General features: G+C 42.0%; 1 protein-coding gene across 2 annotated transcripts in view; it reads left to right on the top strand.

The window, feature by feature from the left end:
* The window catches only part of FRMD3 (FERM domain containing 3), a 308,803-nt gene that overhangs the window by 236,103 nt on the left and 48,971 nt on the right, over nt 1–23,729 (top strand). For both annotated transcript variants that reach the window (XM_045470330.1, XM_045470329.1), the window contains exon 13: nt 6,327–6,451. In XM_045470330.1, the coding sequence (XP_045326286.1) occupies nt 6,327–6,451 (125 nt within the window). The remainder of the gene's footprint in view (nt 1–6,326; nt 6,452–23,729) is intronic.

The following is a 23,729-nucleotide window of genomic DNA, read 5'->3' as shown; positions in this document are numbered from 1 at the left end:
TTGGGTTTTGTTCTTGTAGCTTGAAGTATGAGTGTTTGATCTTAAAAAAAAAAAAAAAAAGAAGAAGAAATACTTGATGCCGGGGATCTCTTGATAGCACAAACACAGAGAAGGAAACTGTTTTTAACAAGGTACTTTCAGAGAGACATATTCCAAATACTTAAGACTTTCCAAGAATCCCATAGTTACCATATATAGCTGGTTAATGAAATCAGAAATAATTTGAAAAAAAAATTTCTCTTTTCAATTGATGTTTGCATTACTTATGGAAATCAAGGATTCCTACATTATGGCTTCTCAAGCCTTAACTTTGACAGGAATCACCTATGGATCTTGTTAAGGTCAGATTCTCATTCATGAATCTGGCATTTCCATTGAGTCTGTCCTAGGTGATGGCCATGTGGCTGGTTCATGGACCACACTTTGAATAGCCAGGATGTAGGAGTGAAGAGAGTAGAGTGACCACAGTGAGAATCTTCTCCTGTAGTGAACTGAACCACCAGGGGAGATGGAAATGAGGCATCAGTCAATTTATAGTTTCCCTTTTCTGGAATCTTCTAAAATCCCCCAGGATGTTACTGCAAACAAGGACCTATAGGCCCTTGAGATACGGGTTCACATGCTATTTCTTTCCCTTACACTGACCCCTTTTATGTGTATGTGAAAGTCTGTTGAGCTCATATCCTCAGGACACATCTCTGGTCCTCAGCTTTGGCAGTGTCTCTCGAATCTCTGACAATACAGGGAGGAATCTGTTTAAAGTAATGTTACAAAGCAAGATGTGGGAGGAAAAGGCTTGTGTCTGTTTTGGTCATCTACATATCACCCAGCACCTAACACAGACAGCACTTGGCTCACAGTAGAGGTCAACGCATATTTGTTGAATGAATGTATGAACCAGGAGCGTGGGGTGACAACGGCATGCCTGCAATTTTCTGAGACCTGAGATCTGTCCAAGGTGCTGCTCTGGGGACCTTGGCCTCCTGGGAGGCAATAGTGTGATCGGAGCCATGGAGATATACCACTCTCAGTAGCAACTTCTCATTTCTTCCTAGTAGCCATTTGCATGATAGGAAATTGTTTCTCTTAAACAATTATTTTTGAATTATTTTGGCTTCTTTGATGTGGCTGTCAAAAGTGAGAGTATAGTAATGAATTCTTTCTCTGGCTGTGTTCAGAGATGCCCACTCCTTTAGTTAGAATGGTGACGGTAAGCCTTCATTTGGTTGTCTTCCCTCACACCTGAGATTGTACTCTTCAAAGAATGACAAGTTCATGGACTACTCCTTTTGCTGATGTGTGTGTGTTTAGAGAGAGGCAGCAGAGACAGACTGAGGACACTGTCTTGGGATTTTTTTGTTTTTTTTCAAAAAAAAAAAAAAAAAAAGAGAGAGAAAGCTAACTCTCATGATAGCTCACTGATCTTTGCTGATGGCAAGATCCCCAAGCAAAGCTCTCCTGGGCTGATTACTTGGTGAAAATCACCTATCCATGTCAGGGGCCCAGTGAGGCAGAAGGAAGTGTGAGCCACCTGGGCATAGTAGCCACCACCAGGGGACACATAGAGGCAGCATTTGGACCTGAAATGAGCACCTGTCTAGGGGTCATGAACGGGATCTCATCTTGGTTGTATTGCTTACAAGCTGTGTGGTCTTGGGTAAGTCTCTTAACTTCTCTGATCATCACTTTACTCATCTGTAAAACGAGATTCAGAATATTACTTTTCCCAACATCTAGGCTTTGTTATGGGCATTAAAATAAAGTGCTTTAAAAATTAGAAAGTGCCATACACACATGAATTGGTGATGTTATTATTCTTGTCTCTCCTCCAAAGATGGGCAGCTAGAATTTGACAGATGTGTCCTCATTAAAGCTTTTTCAGATGGAGTTTTGGTGACAGGCCAACACCACTTCCTCCACCACAAGAACTGCTGGAAGATTCCACGAGCCTTATGTTAGTTGCTTGAGTTTATGCCATCAGTTTTTGAAGCCAATCTTAGAATATACTTGCAGCTTCCAAAGAAACCTTTCTACCTCAATAGAATTCCTAGTGATCGTTTCATTGGAAAACTGTTCTGTGCTAAGTACACACATGAGTGGGCTGCAAAGGGGGTCAGGCATTTTGCAGAATCCGTTGACGGGTGGATTCTGAGAATGGGAAACATGGTACAGACCCTTAGCTGACTCGGGGAGACTCTAGCCAGAGAAGCTGTTGCATCAGGAGATCAAGTGGGAGGGTAGGGTGAGAACTGACTGGGATATTGGCGTATGTTCTAGAAGACTGCCCGACACAGCAGAACCTCATTTAGCCAGAGAGCAGGACATTAGCAGTAGTGAACAGAGTCCTCTCTGGGGCATTGTAGGATAAATCATGCAGAAGGTGCAGAAAGGCAGTGCGGAGCACAGCAGAACCTCTGGACTGGATATCAGGTCATCTGAGTCTGCATGTCTAAGTGTCTTTAGTCAAGTTCCATAAGTTCACCAGGTCTCAGTGTCCTCATCTGTGAATATGGTACTTTTCTTGCCTGTCTTACAGGTACACTGAGGAAAACAAGTATGGTAAAGTGTATAAAACTGCTTTGTAGGGGCGCCTGGTGGCTCAGTTGGTTGGGTGGCCAACTTTGGCTCAGGTCATGATCTCATGGTCCATGAGTTCGAGCCCCGTGTCGGGCTCTGTGCTGACAGCTCAGAGCATAGAGCCTGCTTCGGATTCTGTGTCCCCCTCTCTCTCTTCCCGTTCCCTACTTGTGCTCTGTCTCACTCTGTCTCTCAAAAAATAAATGTTAAAAAAATAAATAAAACTGTTCTGTAAACTATAAAAGGGGCCATCAAATTCTGGTATTATATTCATTATTAGTATAACTATGCTGACAGACTCTTGCTTTATTTTCTTTTAAGTTTATTAATTAATTAATTTATTTATTTATTTATTGAGAGAGAGAGAATAAGTGGAGGAGGGGCACAGAGAGAGAATCCCAAGTAGGTACCACACTGTTAGCGCAGAGCCTGATGCGGAGCTCGAACTCATGAACTGTGAGAACATGACCTGAGCTGAAGCCAGACACTTAACCAACTGGAGCCATCCAGGTGCCCCTAGGGCTCTTGCTTTAAATGAAACCAGGATCAGTTGGCACCTTCCAAAAGGTTGCAAGAAGAGAGGTATAAAAAGGTAGCCCGTAGTCTACAAGAGTTGGGAGACAAAGGGTGGGAGACATGCATTTTGATTCTAATTTTGCTTAAGCTAACCCTCTAGCTGCCCTACTGCCCAGCACCATGGTCTGGAGCCCTGGATTCTTTGTGCTCTAGGGAGACCTCTAGTTGTGCCCACCTTTGGGTTTATCTGAGTTTTGCACTTATCGAGGAGGCAGTGTTCCTCTCTGAATCATAGAACTGGAGAGTCTCAGGGTTGTAATCAACTGTAGCAGACAGACCCAACCCCCCTGACCCTGGCCATAGGACTCCGCTACAGTTCAGCAGCAGGAGCCTGTGAGTATGGGCCTTGAGTCAGCATCCTCCTGAGCAGCCAGTGCCCTACAGGCTCACACCTGTGAGGTCACTCTCAGTGACTTCAACCTGTCCCAGGCAATTGCCCAGACATTACAGTGTTGGTAGGGGGCAGATGGCAGGATGCTTTACAACTTCAACTGAAGAATGTTGGGAGGGGGGCTGCTGTGGAGCCCTCTGTATTCGCTACAGGCCCTTCTTGATGATATGTGCTAATTTCTGGGGGATGGAAATGCTGCCAGTCAGCGGGAGTGGGTGGTCAGAGGTGGGCAGAGCAATTCAGAGTTTGTGCAACAATGGGGAATGGGCTTTTCTGAGGTCAGAAAGCTTCATGGTCCACACGAACATGGCAACAGGTGCTTCGCAGAGCCAGAATCAGAGTTTTGAAGGCCACAGGGCCAGAGGAAATCCCACGAAAGTTCAAAATCTGAGGACCCATCACAATAAAAGATGGAACTGCTCATGGTAGATTTTAATGTCCCTTGTTACTCTTTCCTTCCTTCCTTCTCCCTGCAAGGAATCCCTGTCTTCACTTCTTGCCCTGTCAATCCCACCATGCTTGCTGGGATGTGCCGCAGGCATCTCTTCCCCTGGGAGGTCCTTCCTGGCTCTCCCCTCAGCCACCGCAGGGTCAGGTGCCCCTCCTTAATGTTCCTGGGGAATCCTTGGCCATCAGTCTCGTCCATGAGATACCTATTTTTCCAACTGTGGCTGTAGCGCATTGATGAGTCATGAAATGAAAACAGACCAGCACTTTAAAGAAAATGAAATAGAATGGGGGAAAAAAAGTGAATCAAACATAACAAGAGTTACTATTGTTGCACAAAACATTCATTTTACCTGTATGTCTCTCGGTGAGTGTGTACAGAAAAATTATATAAAAGATATTCTTTTTTTAATGTTTACTCATTTTTTAGAGAGAGAGAGAGAGAGAGAGAAAATGAATGGGGGAGGTGCAGAGAGAGATAGGGACAGAGGATCCAAAGTGGGCTTCACTCTGATAGCAGCAAGCCTAATGTGGGGCTCGAACTCACAAACCATGAGATCATGACCTGAGCCCAAGTCGGACACTCAACTGACTGAGCCACCAGGCACCCCTAAGTTATATTTCTTAATGTGGGTCTCAGTTAAAATGTTTGAAAATCATAGTTCTAAAGAGTGAGTTACATAAGGCAAGGATCATGGCTCACCAGAATGCGGCAGACCATCCACTACATATATATCAACTGCAGAATAAGTGATTGTAGAGTGAAATAATGAAGGACAGGACTCCATGGTTAAGCAAGTCCTCATAATTTTATTTTTCCAGCCAGTGCCAGCTGTGGAGGGCTTTTTACTCTAGATGCTGCTAGATTCTTCTCCTTTCCTGTCCTGTGCCAAATAGAAATGCCTGAGTTATAAGGCAGTCCCCTTACCAGCCGGGAACACCCATGCAATCTGAAATGGCAGCTTATGTCAAGCCAGGATTGCATTCAATTTACGCCAGTTTCCAACATGAACAGCCCTTAGTAAGATGTCTCGGGAGGCGCTGTAAGGCACACCAGGATGGTTAGATCTGCCTCTGACCTTAAGGCACTTGTCAAGGTGGGGCTGATTAGTACACCAATAATTACAGAGAGATGGAAGTGGCAAGTGCTATGAGATGTGAAAGAAGGGAGAGCAGTGTGTGTGTGTGTGTGTGTGTGTGTGTGTGAGAGAGAGAGAGAGAGAGAGAGAGAGAGAATGAGAATATGAATGAATATGTGTTGTGAGAGCCATCCAAGGGGGCATCAAGAGGTAGGAGACATTTGATATCATCTTTGAAGATGGGTGGCTTTTGGTTTGGAGAGGAAACATGAGGATGGAAAGGTGATGCCCTACCAGAGATGCCCCCATTTCCCTGTATGACAGGGCAGACAGCTGGTCTCCCTGCAGCAGGCAGTGTAGACGGGCTTCCTGCTATCAGCCAGTAGTCTTGACAAGACACTTGTACATTTTCTTTGCCATCTGCTGCCCATTGCAGTCAATGACACGTGTCTGCTCCTTTCAAAATGAAAAAAGAGCTTCTGTGCCTGGCTGATGAGAGGGGTGTGAATTCAAATGGGAGTATTAAACACTGATATTAAACGTTAGACATCCAGCAACAGCAAGGTTGCTTAAAGCCTTAGAACTCCTGTACCATCTGTCTGACAGGGTTCTGTCTTCATTTTTGTTTTGTTTTGTTTTTTTTTTTGGTGGTTGTTAAATTACTTTGAGCCATGCCTTTCATTCACTTTTCTTTTTTAAAAAATTTTTAAAATTTATTCATTTTTGAGAATGACAGCACAAGTGAGGGAGATGGAGAGGGAGGGGGAGAGAGAGAGAGAGAGAGAGAGAGAGAGAGAGAATCCCAAGCAAGCTTCACACTGTCAGTGCAGAGTCCAATGTGGAGCTTGAACCCACGAAACTGTGAGATCATGACCTGAGCTGAAACCAAGAGTCAGATGCTGAACCAACTGAGCCACCCAGAAGTCCCCACCTTCATTTACTTTTCTGCATATCTAGTTCAGTGACACCTGCCTCCTATGTCTTTATCAATGCCCATGCTGTCACCTTGCATGCCCAAATCTGGTAACATATGGGGAAGTACATTTTCAGTCACTGTGTTGCATTAGAACACAAGGACATTTTGTCAGGACCTTAAGGTTAAAAAGGTTGGTGCATCCTAAGTGTTATGTTGCCTTTACCACTGGCCTAATCCATTGTGTGAGTCCAGAGACCATTCCCAACCTTGGTAGCTGACTGAGATGGAGGGTCTGGTGTTTGCAACAGAAACCAACATCCTGGCGTGTGTCTGTTTTCAGAGCCAACATTACTCAGAGCCGAAGTTCCCACTCTTTGAACAAACAGCTCATCATTAACATGGAGCCCCTGCAGCCCCTGCTGCCTTCCCCCAGTGAGCAGGAAGAGGAGGTTCCATTGGGCGAGGGTAAGTACCCTTCCTTCCGGAAGCTGGCATTGCAGCCTTACCCTGAAGGGATGAGAAGGCACCCATCCTGGATACCTGGGCAATGGTTAGGGTAGCGGATGGAGTGAGTCATGAATTGTTTCTAGTAAATAAACTGTTTGCAGCTGGAAGTCTGCATTATATTGAGAGTCTTATTAGTTTCTCCCAGAGAAAGTTCACAGATACAAAGTATTCCTAAAAATTATGTGTTAAAGCAGTAATGGTGTTAGACCCCCACTCTCCAGCATGGTAGCCAGTAGCAATGTGTGGCTGTTTGAAACCTGTTTAAATTTGTTAAAATTAAAAATTAAAAATTCAGTTCTAGGCACATTAGCTGCATTTCCAATGAGTAGCATAGCTGCATGTGGCTAATGGCTACCATCTTGGAAAGGTCAGACCAAGAACATTTCTATCACTGTACAAAGTTTTCCTGGATGGTTAGTTTTTATTATAATCATAATCAAATTAATGGTTGTAAAGAATTCTCCATAAGTGTCTCTATATTGGTCATTCTGTTCTGCCTCAATATTTCTTCATACTTATATTCCCTTTTCCGTAGGCCTTTCTCTGATAGTTTTGATACAAGCTAAAATACGTATGGTCCACTTCAACTCAAAAGTTGTATTTTTAAGGACTATAATATGTGTGTGTCTAGGCTTTTTATTTTTTCTCTTTTTTTTAATTTTTGGTTTTAAGGACTTTACTTAGTTCAGAGAAGAATCTCCCCACACTGCTTGCTGTAGACACCTGGTGAGGCAAATCTTACATGCTAATTTCAGTGTATTTTCAAATACGCACAAAATAAAGTTACTGGAAGCCTGAACACAAACATAACATGCTTTTCCCTAACATTAAGTGGCTTGGGTTTTATCATTTAAAATTAGGATACTGAGCAGCTTCAAGAGGGCAGGTCTCTCTGTCCCCAAAAGATCACCTTTACCTGCAGCTTCATTTTAAGGATTCTGTCCATAGGGGAAAACTCTTCTGCCTGTAATAAGAGTGTGGCTTGGGATGCAAATACTCTTGGGAGAGATAGCATTGGCTACTTGACACTGAAGTGTAAATAATTTCAGTAAATCTTTTACCTGTAAGCAAGTTTAATGGTGAGAAGGAGAACCGGATAACTGGATGGCCCCAGATTCCACGAGTGGAAGGAAAGCACGCAAAATAGGAAGGATGGGGACTTAGGGGACCCAGCTGAGCCACAAGATGATGATAAGGAGAATGTCTTTGTTATAATAATGGCCTGTACTCTGTCTTAACTAACTCTGGAAGTTCCATGCTAAATGAGTTGTCTTAGCCCAAGGATCTCTCAGTCCATGGTGCTTGTCTACATTTTCCATCACCCTCTCTGTTTTCGTATGGTTTTCAAGTGAAATAAAAGCAGCTTTCACTTCTGATCACCAGTGATGTTCTTCTGGGCTTCCTCTTGTAGAGAAGGAAAAATTCTTCCCCTTCAAGGTCTTTCAGCTGGGCTAAGATTTAATTTATGTAAGACAAATTAATGGGAGAAAAAAAACCCTGAAGTTTTATTACATATGCACAGAGGCCCCAAAATGAAGTTGAGACCTAAATAAGTGATCAGGAGAGGCACTTTGTATACGTTTTATTTATTAATTTTTAAATGTTTATTTTTGAGAGAGAGAGAGAGAGAGAGAGAAGAAGCCAGCGGGGGAGGAGCAGAGAGAGAGGGAGATAGAGGGTCCAAAGCAGACTCTTTGCTGACAACAGAGAGCCCAAGGTGGGGCTTGAACTCACCAACCATAAGATCATGACCTGAGCTCAAGTCGGACGCTTAACTGACTGAGTCACCCAGGCGCCCCTGTATATACATTTTAGACAAAGAGATAATAAATCTGTGAGGTATTGATAGGATAAAGAAAACAGGTGTTTGGGAGCTTTAATTAGCAGGGAATTCTAAGCAGAATTTAGGCTGAGGTTGTAGTAGTTTGGAAAAAAATAACAGGGTTTGTTTCTATAGCTTTCTTGGCTCCAAAGTCCCTGTCTCTGGTGATAAGGATGTTGTTTTATTTTCCAATTCAGGGAAGGTATTTTTCATATGGGAGATGTGTTTCCTGCTTTCTGGGGGACAGAGGAGGGTCTGAGTGTCCTTGCACTTGTTTTTTTTTCCAAGTAACTTCAATTCAAAGTAATTAATATGCACCATAGTACATTTGAGCGGCTTGCCCTGGACCCCTACACTCTCACATACCTGGAAATCGCTTTTGCTGGAGGTCAGGATTATTCCAAAGTTGAATGGGGAAGAGGAAGGGAAAAGGAACAATCCAAGCCTGGAGTTTTGACTGCTTTGTCTACAAAGATGGAAACCTAGATGGGAATAAAGGTTCCATCAGGAATATGGAAGTCAGGCCGCTGTGGCCCCAGGAGTGTCTCCAAGGATATAATAAGGAGCTGGGAAAGCTTTCCCCTGGATCCTTTGCCCCCATTCAATTAAAAACCTCCATTTTGCTCCATTTTCCATAAGGAGGTTCCACTGCTAAATCCTAACCTTGTCTTTAACGTGAACACTGTGGACAAGAGACACATACATTACAATTAACTGCAATAAAAATACGAATGTACATGATGTGTGATAAGAATCCATAAGCTACTTTTTCAATTTTTTCCAGTTATTTTAAAGAAGAATCTTAAGTTCTTTCACCAGCTATAAAGTCAAACTGATAGGTTGCTCTCTTTAAGAGTCCAAAATGACTCTATAAATGTCCAATAAATTTTTTTTTTATTAGACAGTCTCCTTAGGAGACATCTGGATTTTGAAGCTCAGGCAAACCCTATCAATCTCCAGGATATAGAATCAACTTAACAGGAAGAGAAGTAAAAATGACAGTATTGTTAAATGTCCAGTAGATGGAATGACCTTCTCAATCTAGAGAAGGAAAGCAAAATCATTTTGGGTACCATGAAATTCAAAGTTATGATTCCTCACAGTGAACCTAGTTCTGTGTTCTTGATACCATTATTTCTCAGTTACTATTTTAGAGTCTGATTCTGCTCCAGGTATCTTGTCTTTGAGTATCAGGCAATGGGATTTAGACAATCTATAGGGATAAATACTTATTTGACAGATTTGTATTTCTCTGGTATATAAAGAGAAGAGACGCAGAGAACACAGCTTTAAACAAAGATGTTTCCACCTTTGTGAATGGACTTTCTTGGCATATACAGTGTGATTGATTTAGTTTCATCTTTGTATTTTGATAGTTCAGTGCTTTTTATGCCTGAGCATCAGCCAAATTGAAAGAAGCTAGGAATTCATTCATTCCTTAATGCAGCATCTATGATAAATACAACAGATACAACTGGTAGACCACACTTAGCATGTGCAGGTTACTGTAGCCTATAAAGATGAAGACACTGTCTTCCTGAAGGCTCACAGCCTGTTGGGGAATCTGAAGCAGAATCACAGAGGTGACGAGTAGTTTCTGCCTCTTCAGATTGAAAGTGCACTCACTTTTCTACATGCCTCATGAAAGATCAGTGCCTCATACTACCTGGAGAGTGTCTTGTTCCCTTCTAGTCCATTTAGAGTGTCTGACATAAAATTGGTAGGCCAAGGAATGGGGTGGGTGAGACTGACAGGCAGAGGGAATTGTGAGTGATCTGGTCTGGGTGCATTGATTGCTTTGGGGAAGAAAGATCAGGGGATAAAGTGAAAGGCAGGTTAGAAAGTTAAGAAACGATCAGATCATGATAGGTCTCTATGACTTGCCTGGAGAGCTTCGACTTTAATCTGAGGGCATTTAGGAGGCCCTGGAGGATTTCAGGTGTGGGAATGACCTGATTGGAATTGTGTTTTATATCATTTGTGGTGTAGAGAGGACAGATTAGAGGCAGGTATGGCCGAAGCAGAGCTTTTCAAACATCAGCACCATTGACCTTTTAATCTGGGTAATTTTTTGTTGGGCACTGTCCTGAACATTGTAGGATGGTTAGCAGCATCCTTTGGTTTTACCCAGTAGATGCCTGTTGTATCCCACCTATCTCAACAACCAAAAACGTTTCCAGGTTTTGTCAGATTTCCATGGGGAACACATTTGCTCCCTGGTTGAGAATCTCAGGTTTGGAGGCACAGAGACCACACAGGAACCATAGCAAAAGCCCAGAAAATAGATAAACAAGGGCTGAACTGAGGCAGAGAGAGTGGGACTAGGGAGGAAGCAGTGCATCCACGCTAGTCAAGTGGTAGAGTTGTCAACACGGGGTCACTGCTTACGTGGCAGGTGAGCAGCCCACAGACTCCTGTCCAGGTTCTGCCCTTGTTTTTGAGACTCGGAGTGAACAGTTCAGTCTCTTTAATGATGAGACCGTAGAGGCATAGGAAGGCTTAAGTGACGTGTCAGTATCACACTGGGAGTCCATGGCAAAAATGATTCCATTTGGATATTGGAGGCATTGAGAGAGTTACATACTGTGCATTGCTTTGCGGAGCTTCAAACATGGTGTGGAGAGTGGACCTCACTATTCCCCGACTCCGTAGAGTGGTTCAGATTCTGATTCGGGGGAGTTTCAAATCACACATTTTGGAACTGGATCCATGAACAGGTCAAGGCTGGCAGCCTGAGTTCTGTTACAGGAGTTGTCTGGTTAGGAATTTTTTAAAAACTGGGTTGGGAGAAGAAAGAAGTTCTTAACCCTGACCCTTGGAGGCACCATGTCTGTGAGGTCCTGGGAAGGTCCTGGCACCTTGTCTCACATGGGTGCCATGGTGGTGCCATCATGACTCTCTGGGGTTATAACCACTCATTTGTCTGACAAGCTCTTTTTATTCTTCCTAGAATTTCAGGTTTCTCAAAGACAGCTGTGGAAAGCATTATTGCCCAGATTAGCCTGGTGGCGCTTTGGGAAAACGTGTGACCCCAGTCATTCCTATGACAGCTGGAGGATTAGCTCTGAAGTTGGCTGTATCTGGGTAGAGACAAAACAAAACCAGTTCCTAGGCACCACTAGGCAACAGGAAAGTTTTCACTGTTAGCCCAAAGTTGCTCAGATACAGGATCCAAGTAGATGAGTGCTATATGGAAAACTTTCTATGGGAAAGGCAAACCATTTGAAAAGTGCCATGTAGAGCTTCTGAAAATTTCAGAAGAAAAAATTGTAAGTAGGAATTGTTCTGGGTAAAAATGACATTTTAAGGAGTCATTAATATGAATAAAATCACGCTCAATATGGAGTAGGGTCTCCATAGTGTGGACAGCAAAATGCTTGTGTATTTTATTTGTGGAGTGTACTTTTTGTTATAGAAATGCTGGATTATGGTAGAGAAGGTGAATAACAATCTTGCAGGACTTGGTAGCTGGCAATTACTGACACCCAGTGAAAATCATTCTTACCTACGAGAGCAGTGGTGCAGGCTGGCATAAATGAACAGGCAGGGAACCATGCTTTCTTCCCCTTGGTAGAAAGAACTAAATAAGAGTTGAAAGTGTTTGATACCCTCCCGCTGGCAAAACAAAAGCACAGTGGCGACACCAGAATTTCTATAAAGGAGTGTCTTCAGGATGGCAAGGTGGTTGGATTGAGGGTGGCTTGAAGCTGCATTTGCATATGGTTGAGAATAGATCTATACCAAAGCATCGATAGAAATTAAGGAAAGTGGTAATACTAGCTCTTCCATGCCGCCATTTATCTGTTTGTGTGTGTGTGTCCCTGTAAATGTCTGTGTGTGTTTGTGCATGTGTGTTCGAGTGCATGCATGTGTCATGGATGTGGCTCTGTGTGTGGAGGGGTGAGGGTACATTTAAAGGGTTGTTTACAGTGTTCAGCCCCAACCATAGATTGCTTACGATGACGCCATTGAAATTCTAGGAAGTCTGTGAATCTGTGAAGGCATTCCGAGCATTTAAAAGGCATATTGTCCTTATCATCAAGCATGCTGTACTCTTGACCCCACTCCCTTCAGCCCAGCACAGAGCAGGTGCCCTTTGGGACCTACTGCATTTTCCCATCTTAGGGTCTTTCTTTCTCTTATTTTTATTTGAATATAGCTGACACACAATGTTACATTAGTTTCAGGTGTTCAGCATAGTGACTCGACAAGTCTATGCATATGCTGTGCTCACCACAGATGTTGCTACCATCTGTCACTGTGCAATGCTATTACATTACCATGACCTTATGCTGTGCCTTTTATTCCCTGACTTATTCCTTTCATAACTGGAAGCCTGTATCTCCCACGCCCCCTCATCTATTTTGCCCATACCTCCCCCAACCTTCTGGCAACCATCAGTTCTCTATTTATAGGTCTGATTCTGCTTTTTGTTGTTGTTTTTTTATTCTTTTTTTTTTTTTTTTTTTTTTGGATTCCACATAGGGGCGAAGTCCTATGGTATTTGCTCCTCTCAGTCTGATTTATTTAATACCCTCTAGGTCCATCCATGTTGTTGCAAATGGCACAATCTCATCCTTTTTATGGCTGCATAGTATTCCATCACATCCACACACACCCCCACACCCATACCCAAACACACACACACACACACACACACACACACACACACATGCGCCACATCTTCCTTATCCATTCATCAGTGGACACTTAGCTTGTTTCCATATTAAAAATAATATTTTTATTATTGGATATTAAAAATAATGCTGCAATAAACAGGGATATAGGGGCACCTGGGTGGCTCAGTTGGTTAAGTGTCTGACTTTGGCTCAGGTCATGATCTCATGGTACATGGGTTCGAGCCCTGCGTCGGGCTCTCTGCTGTCAGCACAGAGCCTGCTTTGGGTCCTCTGTCTCCCTCTCTTTCTGCCCCTCCCCCCATTTGTGTGCTCTCTCTCTTTCTCTCTCTCTCTCTCTGTCAAAAATAAATAGTTAAAAAAATAAACATAGGGGTGCATGTATTTTCTCAAATTAGCATTTTTGTTTCTCCTTGGTAAATACCCAGTAGTGGAGTTACTGAATCATATAATATATCTACTTTTAATTTTTTGAGGAACTTCCATACTGTTTTCCATAGTGGCTGCACCAACTTACATTCCCACCAACAGTTTACAAGAGTTCCTTTTTCTTCACATCCTCACCAATGTTTGTTATTTCTTGTTTTTTTGAATTTAGCCACTCTGATAGGTGTAAAGTGATATCTCACTGTGGTTTTGATTTGCACTTTCTTGATGATTAGTGATGTTGAGTTCTTTTCATGTACCTGTTGGCTATCTGGATGTTTTCTTTGGAAAAATGTCTATTCAGGTCCTCTGTCCATTTTTTAATTGGATTGTTTTTGGGGGGAGGGTGTTGAGTTGTTTAAGTTTTTTATACATTTTGGATACCAACCTTTCATCAGATATATCATTTGTAAATGTCTTCTACCCTTCAGTAGATTGCCTTCTCCTTTTGTTGATTGTTTCCTTCACTGTGCAGAAGCTTTTTATTTTGATGTAGTTCCAATAGTTTATTTTCACTTTTGTCTGTGTGTCCCTGCTTGTGTGTGTTTATTTTGCTTTTGCTTGCCTTAGAAGACATGTCTAGAAAAATGTTGTTATTGCTGATGTCAGGGAAATTACTGCCTGTGCTCTCTTCAAGGATTTTTATGGTTTCAGTTCTCACATTTAGGTCTTTAATCCATTTGAGTTTATTTTTGTTTATGGTAAAAGAATGTGGTCCATTTTCATTCCTTAACATGTAGCTGACCACTTTTCCCAATACCATTTGTTGAAGAGGCTCTTTTTCTAATTGTATATTCTTGTCTCCTTTGCCGTAGATTAGTTGACCATAATCATGAGTTTATTTCTGGGGTCTCTATTCTATTCTATTGAACTATGTGACTATTTTTATATCAGTACCATGCTGTTTTGATTACTGCAACTTTGTAGTACATCTTAAAACCCGGGATTGTGATAACTCCAGCTTTGTTCTTCTTTCTCAAGGTTGCTTCAGAAATCCTTATTATTATTTAGTATTATTTGTTCTAGTTCTATAAAAAATGCTGTTGGTATTTTGATAAGGATTGCATTGAATCTGTAGATTGCTTTCAGTAGAATGGGACATTTGAACAATTTTAATTCTTCTAAGTCATGAGCATGGAATATCTTTCCATTTTCTTGTCTCATTTTCAGTTTCTTTCATTAGTGTTTTATAGTTTTTAGGGTATAGATTTATCACCTCTTTGGTTAAATTGATTTTTACGTATGTTTTTCCTTTTTGGTGTAGTTGTAACTAGGATCGTTTTCTTAATTTCTCTTCTACTTTGCTATTAGTACCCAATTAGTACTGATTAATACCCAGTTTCTTCATATTAATTTTGTATTCTGCAACTTTACTGAATTCATTTATTACTTTTAGTAGTTTTTGGTGGAGTCTTTATGCTTTTCTGTTCGTAGTATGTCATCTGCAAATAGTAACAGTATAACTTCTTCTTTACCGATATAGATGCATTTTATTTCTTGTCTGATTGCTGTGGCTAGGACTTCCAGTACTTTGTTGAATAAAAGTGGCAAGAGTGAACATCCTTGTCTTGTTGGTGATCTTAGAGGAATAGTTCTCAGTTTTCCCCATTGAGTATGATGTTAGTTGTGGGTTTGTAATTTATAGCCTTTATTATGTTGAGGTATATTCCCTCTAAACCCACTTTGTCGAAAGTATTTTTTATCATGAATGGATGTTGAATTTTGTGAAATGCTTTTTCTGGCATCTATTGAGATGATCATATGATTTTGATCCTTCATTTTCTTTTGTTTTATTTTTTATTTTAATTTTTTTTTTCAACGTTTATTTATTTTTGGGACAGAGAGAGACAGAGCATGAATGGGGGAGGGGCAGAGAGAGAGGGAGACACAGAATCGGAAACAGGCTCCAGGCTCTGAGCCATCAGCCCAGAGCCTGACGCGGGGCTCGAACTCACGGACCGCGAGATCGTGACCTGGCTGAAGTCGGACGCTTAACCGACTGCACCACCCAGGCGCCCCTATCCTTCATTTTCTTAATGTAGGATATCATATGGATTGATTTGGAGTCATTGAACCGTCCTCGCATCCCCAGAATAAATCCCATTTGATCATGGTGAATGACCCTTTTAAGTGTTGTTAAATGTGGTTTGCTAATATTACGTTGAAGATTTTTATATCTGTGTTCATCAGGGATATCAGCCTATAATTTTTTGTGTGTGTGTTATCTTTGTTTGGTTTTTGAATTAGGTTAATACTGGCCTTACAGAGTATATCTGGAAGCTTCCCTTTATCTTCTATTTTTTGAATAATTTCAGGAGAATAGGTATAAACTCTTCCTTCAGTGTTTTATAGAATTCACCTGTGAATCCATCCGGTCCTGGACTTCTATTTTTTGGTAGTTTTTTGATTACCAATTAAATACCATTATTAGTAATCAGTCTGTTCAGATCTTCTGTTCCTTTCTGATTCAGTTTTGGAAGTCTGTATGTTTCTAGGAATTTATCCATATCTTTTAGGTTGTCCAATTTGTCGGCATATAATTTTTTTGTAGTATTCTCTTACAATCCTTCATATTTCTGTGGTGTCAGTTGTTACTTCTCCTTTGTTTCTAATTTTATTTATTTGGGTCCTTTCTCTTTTTTCCTTGATAAGTCTGGATAAAGATTTGTCAACTTTGTGTATCTTTTCAAAGAACCAGCCCTTGGTTTCATTGACCTTTTCTATTGTTTTTTAGTCTCTATTTCATTTGCTTATTCTCTATCTTTATTATATCCTTCCTGCTACTCACCTTGGGCTTGTTTGTTCTTTTTCTAGTTCCTTTAGGTGTAAAGTTAGATTGTTTGAGATTTTTCTTGTTTCTTGAGGTAGGCCTGTATTACTGCATATTTCCCTCCTAAAACTGCTTTCACTGCATTTCCAAAATTGGGACTGTTGTGTTTTCATTTTCATTTATCTCCAAGCACTTTGTAATTTCTTCTTTGATTGCTTTGTTGACCTACTGGTGGTTTAGTGTCATGTTGTTTAGCCTCCACATGCTTGTGCTTTTTCCAGTTTTCTTTATTCTGATTGATTTCTAGTTTCATTATGGTCAGAAAAGATGTGTGGTATTATTTCAATATTCTTAAATTTATTGAGACTTGTTTTGTGGCCTACATGTGATCTCTTTTGGAGAATGTTCCATGTGCACATGGAAAGAATGTGTTTTCTTTTGTTTTTGGATGGAATGTTCTGTGTATATGTTATGTCCCTTTGGTCTAATGTGTCATTTAAAGACACTTAATGATTTTCTGCCTGGATAATCTATCCATTGATGTAAGTGGAGTATTAAAAGTCCCTTACTATTATTATGTTATCATAAATTTCTCTCTTTAAGTCTGTTAATATTTGTTTTATATATTTGGGTGCTCCAGTATTATGTGCATAGGTATTTACAATTGTTATATTCTCTTGTTGGATTGCTCCCTTTATCATTATGTAATGTCCTTGTCTCTTATACGGTCTTTGTTTTAAAGGCTATTTTGTCTGTTCTAAGTAAGTATTGCTACCTCAGCTTTGTTTCATTTTCATTTGCATGGTAAATGTTTTTCCATCCCTTCACTTTTCAGTGTGAATGTGTCATCAGATCTGAGGTGAGCCTCTTATAGGCACATACAGATGGGTCTTGTTTTATCCATTCCACCCCACGTGCTAATCTTTCAACATCATACCAGGCAAAGCCACTCTTACACTATACAGTTGAACCAGTCACATCACTGGTGAAGCCTCTAACATCCCAAGGCTGCTATGGGTATGCTGCTTATGAATTCCTTCTTCCATTCTCCACTGGGTCTGGTCCCCTCCCTGCTGATCTGATATGAAAATTCTCCTCCTTCTTTTCTCCCTCTGTGGGGTTTCATGGCTCTGGCTCAGACAGATTTAATCTCTTCTCATAGCTTCAGTGTCTTTCTTCCCTGCCATTTTCCCCCTTGTGTTAAGTAATTTCTTCCCCTGGCTTAACATATATCAGGATATGCACTAGGAGTGACACACTGGTCTTTTTTGAAATTTCTTTTATACTGTATTCCAGCAAACAGTAGGAGCTGTTCATAAATTCTGTGGAACCACCTTTCCCCCTGTGGTCGCTGCTACTTGGTGACAGCAGATCAATTAGCACCAGCTCTAATTGCACTTGTCGCTGCCACAGGGTTTGTTTTTATTTTTTATTATAAAACTGATTATGATCTAGAAAATTTACAAAGTTCTAAAACATAAAAATCACCTCCCAGATTGTCCCACTTCCTAGAGACAATCAGTGTTAATGTGTTAGCAGTTTCCTTCCCAATGCATTTTAATGCCATCGCAATCATCTCATGCGCATAGTTTTTGAAATTCCTGCTTTGTTTGCTTAATATCGAAACCATCAGTGCAAGAAGATATATCATAAATGAATTGGGAACATATTTAGCACAAATGCAGACACATGGACTAATATCCTGAATAACAAGGTACTCCTGAAAGGGCTATTTCAAGCATCATTCCAGCACTATGCAACTTTGGGCTCTCTTGAACTTTTTCATTCAGTGGCACCTACAGTTTCCCACTGCTGATAGGCATATGGCAGCCACACCTGCTTCTGTAGGAGCTAGTCGCCTTCCCAGAGCAGAGGACAGCTTCTGGATGTATTTATAACTGCGGTAGTGGATTAGCAAAGTCAAAATTCAGAATCTGTTATCACGTCTATTGAGTTCTGGAAGAAAGAACCACAGCTTGTGTCAGCCACTCCGCTAGGGTAGAGATGCCAAGAACAACTCAGGGGACGAGATAAAGGCTTTGAGCAAGCTCTGCAAATTCACATTTGTGAGCTCTTAAAAGCTTTTCACCTTCCCTTTGTGTGCCTTTCTCTGGGGTTTGTTTCATCTTGGGAACTTTAGTTTCTGGTATCTACTGACTACTCAAGCACTCCTAAGAGTTTTGCTCACTTGAAGGAGATCTTTGAAATTTTAAGCATTTACCCTGCTGTAAGGAAGCTAAATGCTTTGTTTCTGATGTGATTTAAGTATGTTTTATCTTGCAAGGATTTTATATTTTGCATCACAAGATGCCAACAGTGTGCATCATCTCAGGTCTATAGTTGGCTAATTCCCATAAACTTTATTTTACAAAATACCGTCTTCCTCAGTGTAAATATAGCAGCGATTCAGGTAGCTGCTCTGTTTCTGCATTGATGCCTTAGACAAATGGGGAAATACAAACTCTGGTCTTGCCACCTCCACCAGGCAGGTAGGTGACCATCGACAAGATGCTCCACTTTTTGGAGCCTCATTTTTCTGGTCTATAAGGTAAGAAGAGTGGCCTTGAATACCACTCAAATACTTTCTAGCTCTAAACTCAATTCTTTTGCTTAATATCAAGGCCAAATTCTAAGATATGGCTTGAGGTCTTTTACAGTGTGAATGGGAACTTGGGGACAGGAATGTTTTTCACAGCTTTTGGAGGTAGACAATGGTCTATCACAGATATCAGCAAACTATGGCCTATGGCTGGCCTACTGCTTATTTTTTTTTTCTTGGCCCAGGAGCAAATGGTTACATTTCAGATGATCATATAAATACCTACATAATAGCCTTGATTTTACCTCTTGGCCTGCAAAGCCTCAAATTTACTATCTGGGCCCTCAGAGGAAATTTGGCAATCCCTGATCTAGCACTCCCCCCATCCCCTTGGTATCCTACAAATGAGAAAGCCCAGAGAGGGGAGATAGTTTGCTCAAAGGCGCTAGCTGGGTAAGGTCCTGGTTATCAAATTCCTGGGCCAGGGATCTTAGATGGCATCGAACACATCTAAGATGGCTTGGCTTTTTTTTTTTTTTTTTTTTTTTTTTTTTTTTTTTGCTAAAACGGAACCAGTAACCAAAGGACCGCATTTCTTTTTAAATTCTATCAAATGAATTATCAAAAGAGATGACTTCTGTAAGTATAAGGAATATGTGACTCAGTAAGAAGAGCGGCTGTGCAGCTGGGGGGTTCGAGCCTTTGGCTTTCAGTCACAGTATGCCAGGCCCCAGTAACTGCTCAGAAATCTCCAGCATACTGGAGAGTGTCACTCTACCGGGAAAGGCATGGTCAGAGTGTGTGTCACACCCAGCAGAATTCTTAGTAGAACCTGGTTGCAAGGGAAGCCCCAGACTTTGAGCAGGAAGCTTGTTGCCTTCTGGGAATCACATTCTGATTTTAAAGTCGAATTTGTTAAATAAGGAATGGCTCACTTCGGGCCAAGTTCTAATTACTCATTTGCTCATTACTGTGTTAAGGATCTTTGTTTCATTAGTGAAAGCCACTCGTACAGAATTTCCCAAATCCCAGCTCCTGCTCCAGTGGGCACTTTGCTGCTATACTTAAGTAGTAATAATTAATTGCTTTAAAGGACTCAGCTGGGGTGGGAAAAAAATATGTCAGTCAAGTGTCCCATGAAGTAATCCGGTCACGGCCCCTGAGGGTTGGGATATGAGCCAGGGGAGAGTTTAAGCGTGAGTAGTTGTGACAGCCAGAGTGTGGTCTGTGATGGAGAGAAATGTGGCTTGGCACTTACACAAGTAAATACTCCCATCATGTCCCTAAGAAACCGCAGGAGGGGAAAAGTGAAAATATTACTAAACCATTGTCATTAGGAAGCAGAGGCTGTAATTGTCTGAATTTTAGATGCATTCCAGAATCAGCATGGGGTTCTGTTTTCTAGTGTTGTTGTTAGTGGGTTGGCAGTGTTAAATAAATGTTCTTTGTGATACCCAGGCTTAGGTTGAGGCAGGATCTCACAGAATCTCCCTCCTCCCCGCTCTTCTGTTAAGACTCAGAATTTTGTAGAAAAAAAAAGTGTTAGGCTGGATCCATTCCTGTAGGTAGACCTGTAATGGTAAGTCTGTGGCAATATTATGGGCAGTACGGGCAGGGTTCAGAAAAGAAGCTCTGATTGTTTTATTTTATTATTATTTTTTTTAACGTTTATTTATTTTTGAGACAGAGACAGAGCATGAACAGGGGAGGGGCAGAGAGAGAGGGAGTCACAGAATCTGAAACAGGCTCCAGGCTCTGAGCTGTCAGCACAGAGCCGGATGCGGGGCTCGAACTCACGGACTGTGAGATCATGACCTGAGCCAAAGTTGGACGCCCAACCGACCAAGCCACCCAGGCGCCCCATGATTGTTTTATTTTTAAACAATTTTTAGGGGCGCCTGGATGGCTCAGTCAGTTAAGTGTCTGACTTCAGCTCAGGTCATGATCTCGTGTTTTGTGAGTTCAAGCCCCATGTTGGGCTCTGTGCTGACAGCTTGGAGCCTGGATTCTGTGTCTCTGTCTCTCTCTTCCCCTCCCCCACCTCATGCTCTATCTCTCTTAAAAATAAACATTAAAAAATTAAAAAAATAATAACTTTTAAAGTTTTGACTGTATTAACATTTTTAGTGTCTGCAGGAAGGGTATATGTTACCACAGTTAAAGAGAGAAAGATAGCTGTGTAAGGAAATTATAATATGTTCAGTGAGTAGTAAGAGTAACATGGCCTAAATTGATTTTATAATTTCAGAAGTTTCCGGATTTTACCAAGCAGTAATAAATGTGAAACAAAAGCAAAGGAAAAGGAGGCTGTGGTCAGTGGGCACAGGCTGGATGTTGGGGTGTCCATTAGGATGCATGTTCAATGCCATCTACAGTGGGGTGCAGCCTCTTGCTTGGTTTGGCTAATGGTGAATTGAGGTCCTAGAGACATGGCTTCCAGAGCGGGGTGCATGGGCAGTGGGTGTGTACAACGGCCCGCTGGGGCGGAGAAAGAAACTATTCAGACTTCTGTCGGTATTTCACTTTTATCACCTTCTTATAAAGTTTCTATTTGTGTGACTTTTATAAGGGACATAATATATGAAGACAGCTATATATGTATCTAATTTATAAATAAATATGCATTTATTCATAAGTAGGCACATATTTCCTCCCCCCCACCCAATAGGTCCAGATACAACTGCTGTAGATCTTCCAGATGAGTCTACAAAGAAGAAAAGGCAGGGCATGATTTTGAAACTCTGAAAGCCCAGTTCATGCCAAAACCCCAGATTCCTAAAATAGATGTGAGATCTATGTGCTCTAGTTACGGTGGTGACACGCCTTTTTACATGCTTTTGGTCTTTCACGCTGGCAAACCGGGGTGAGTCACCCAAGCACTGGCTAGACCTTTGCCAAGCTGCATGGCAGGTGCTGTGTCACTCCCACTGACATGTTCGGTGGCAGCCCCGTGGCCTGACTTACGTGGGTGCCAGACTTCCCTTTCTGAGTGAGCACAGGACACGGCCTTAGTGAAGGTTCTCTGGTGGTGGGGAGGGTACTGGATAAAGAGAGAGAGGGCCGGAGTTCGTTCCTTCCTTCTTTCCTTCATTCATTGGATATTTACTTTTTATCTTACATTTACTTTTTATCTGGTACATACTAGCCACTGACATCACTTGGATCTTATTTCCTCTTTTATAAAACAGGATGAGATTATGTCTACATTTCTTCCCCACTCTGGCTGTTGTTTCATAATCGTCCCCCCAGATTGCTGCCATTCTTAAAAATGTGCTTTTAGGGGCGCTGGGTGGCTCAGTTGGTTAAGCATCTAACTCTTGACTTTGGCTCAGGTCATGATCCCAACGGTTGTGAAATCAAGCCCCACGTTGGGCTCTGCACTGAGTACGGAACCTGCTTGGGATTCTCTCTCTCTCCCTCTGTCTCTGCCCTCCCCCTACTCTCTCTCTCTCTCTCTCAAAATAAGTATACACATCATTTTAAATGTGGCTAACGAAACAGTAAGCATGGGGCACAATGATCTATAAAAGCAGGGTTACATTTTTTCCTTTCTTTCTGTGAGTTGCAAATTTCCAGCATAAAATTGAAAATTAATAGCCGCTAGCTTAAAAGGGCATATAAGATGAACATTTCCCCACTTGAAAGAGCCTTCTAAAAAGTCTCCTTTTAGAAGAGAAGTCCAATTTGGAGACTTTTTTAACTCCCAAATCTCCACTTCAGCATAGGAAGTGTGAAAATGGGCAGGTGCTGTGGCCAAAAGAGAAATAAATCGGATTTTCAGGATGACCCACTTGGTAATCGGAACATAGACTAGGTTTCTCGGTTAAAGGAAGGGGTATCCCTATTCAAAAAACAAAACCTCCCCTGTGATCTATGGGCTTGTCAGTCCCCCTGCCTGAGCCCCTCTGCCACAACTGCACAATTTTGCCCTTAAATACGGGCTCAGCCTTACCCCGACTCTAGAGCCAATCCTGCCCTGACCTGGGAGGGAACCGAGAAGCTGAAGCCCGTGCTTTGGATCAGGCTTCTCTTCTTGCTCTGTTGCTCTGCCCTGTCTCCTTCTGGTCCTCATGCCAGCCTTGCTCCTTCTCCTGAGTCTCCATCCTGGTGCTGCCCTGGGGACAGACTCTACTCCAGAATGACCTTAGTGGCCTTGTATGGTCCTCAGTGGACCTTAGCATGACCTAGTATGGCTTGGCCGTACTCCCAACCAGCCGGGGCCTTGCCCTATCCTTTGGGTTGACAGCCTGCATGGATCTCCCTTGCTGGCTTCTATTGGGGCCATATTCTGTTCCTTCCCAGACCAGACTCCTTCCTAGCACTTGCCCCATCCTGAATAGAAGAGTCTGATTGTAAAAGCCCATCTTCTATGGTTACACTCCACCCCCACTGCCCAGTGGTCATAAGAAGCTAAATTGTCAAATCCGTCTGCAGATTCCTATTCACTTTAACCTTTCAAATATGCAGTGGCCCAGAATCATGGCCACTGCACCATCCCAGCCGCAGCCATTCTTCTGACTCCTGGATATACAGTATCTCTGCTTCTGCTCCAACCCCCTCCCCCACCCATATTTCCCACACAGCAAGCCGGTGATTTTTTTTTATAAATGGAACTCTGATCTAGTTAAAAAATCTCAGCTCCTTGCTCGGGTCTGCACCTTGCCCCCTCCCTACCCTTAGGCCATTTCCTACTGTTCTCCTCTTGAATCGAATCTCAGTATTCCTATCATACCAGTTGTCATTCTCCCGCAAATATGCCTATGCCAGCTCATGGCTGCCTCAGGGCCTTTGCACAAGCCTTTTCATCTACTCAGAAGAGCTTTTCCTCTGGTCATTGTAAGGCCAGCTGTTGCTTTTAAGTCTTACCTGAGATTTCCGCTCCTTGGAAAGTCTTCCCTAACTACCCAATTCTGTTAGTTTTCCCAACCTACCTGTTCGTTCTCTTTCTTGCCATCACCCTGTTTGATTTTTGTCAGGTGTGCTTAGCACTATCAAACACTCGATAACTATTTGTCCTGTTTGTTGGCTGTCTCCCTTGACTA

Source organism: Leopardus geoffroyi, chromosome D4 (genome assembly GCF_018350155.1).
Source record: "Leopardus geoffroyi isolate Oge1 chromosome D4, O.geoffroyi_Oge1_pat1.0, whole genome shotgun sequence".
NCBI lineage: Eukaryota > Metazoa > Chordata > Mammalia > Carnivora > Felidae > Leopardus > Leopardus geoffroyi.
The sequence above is the reverse complement of the archived record's forward strand: the minus strand, read 5'-3'. Positions and strand labels throughout refer to the sequence as shown.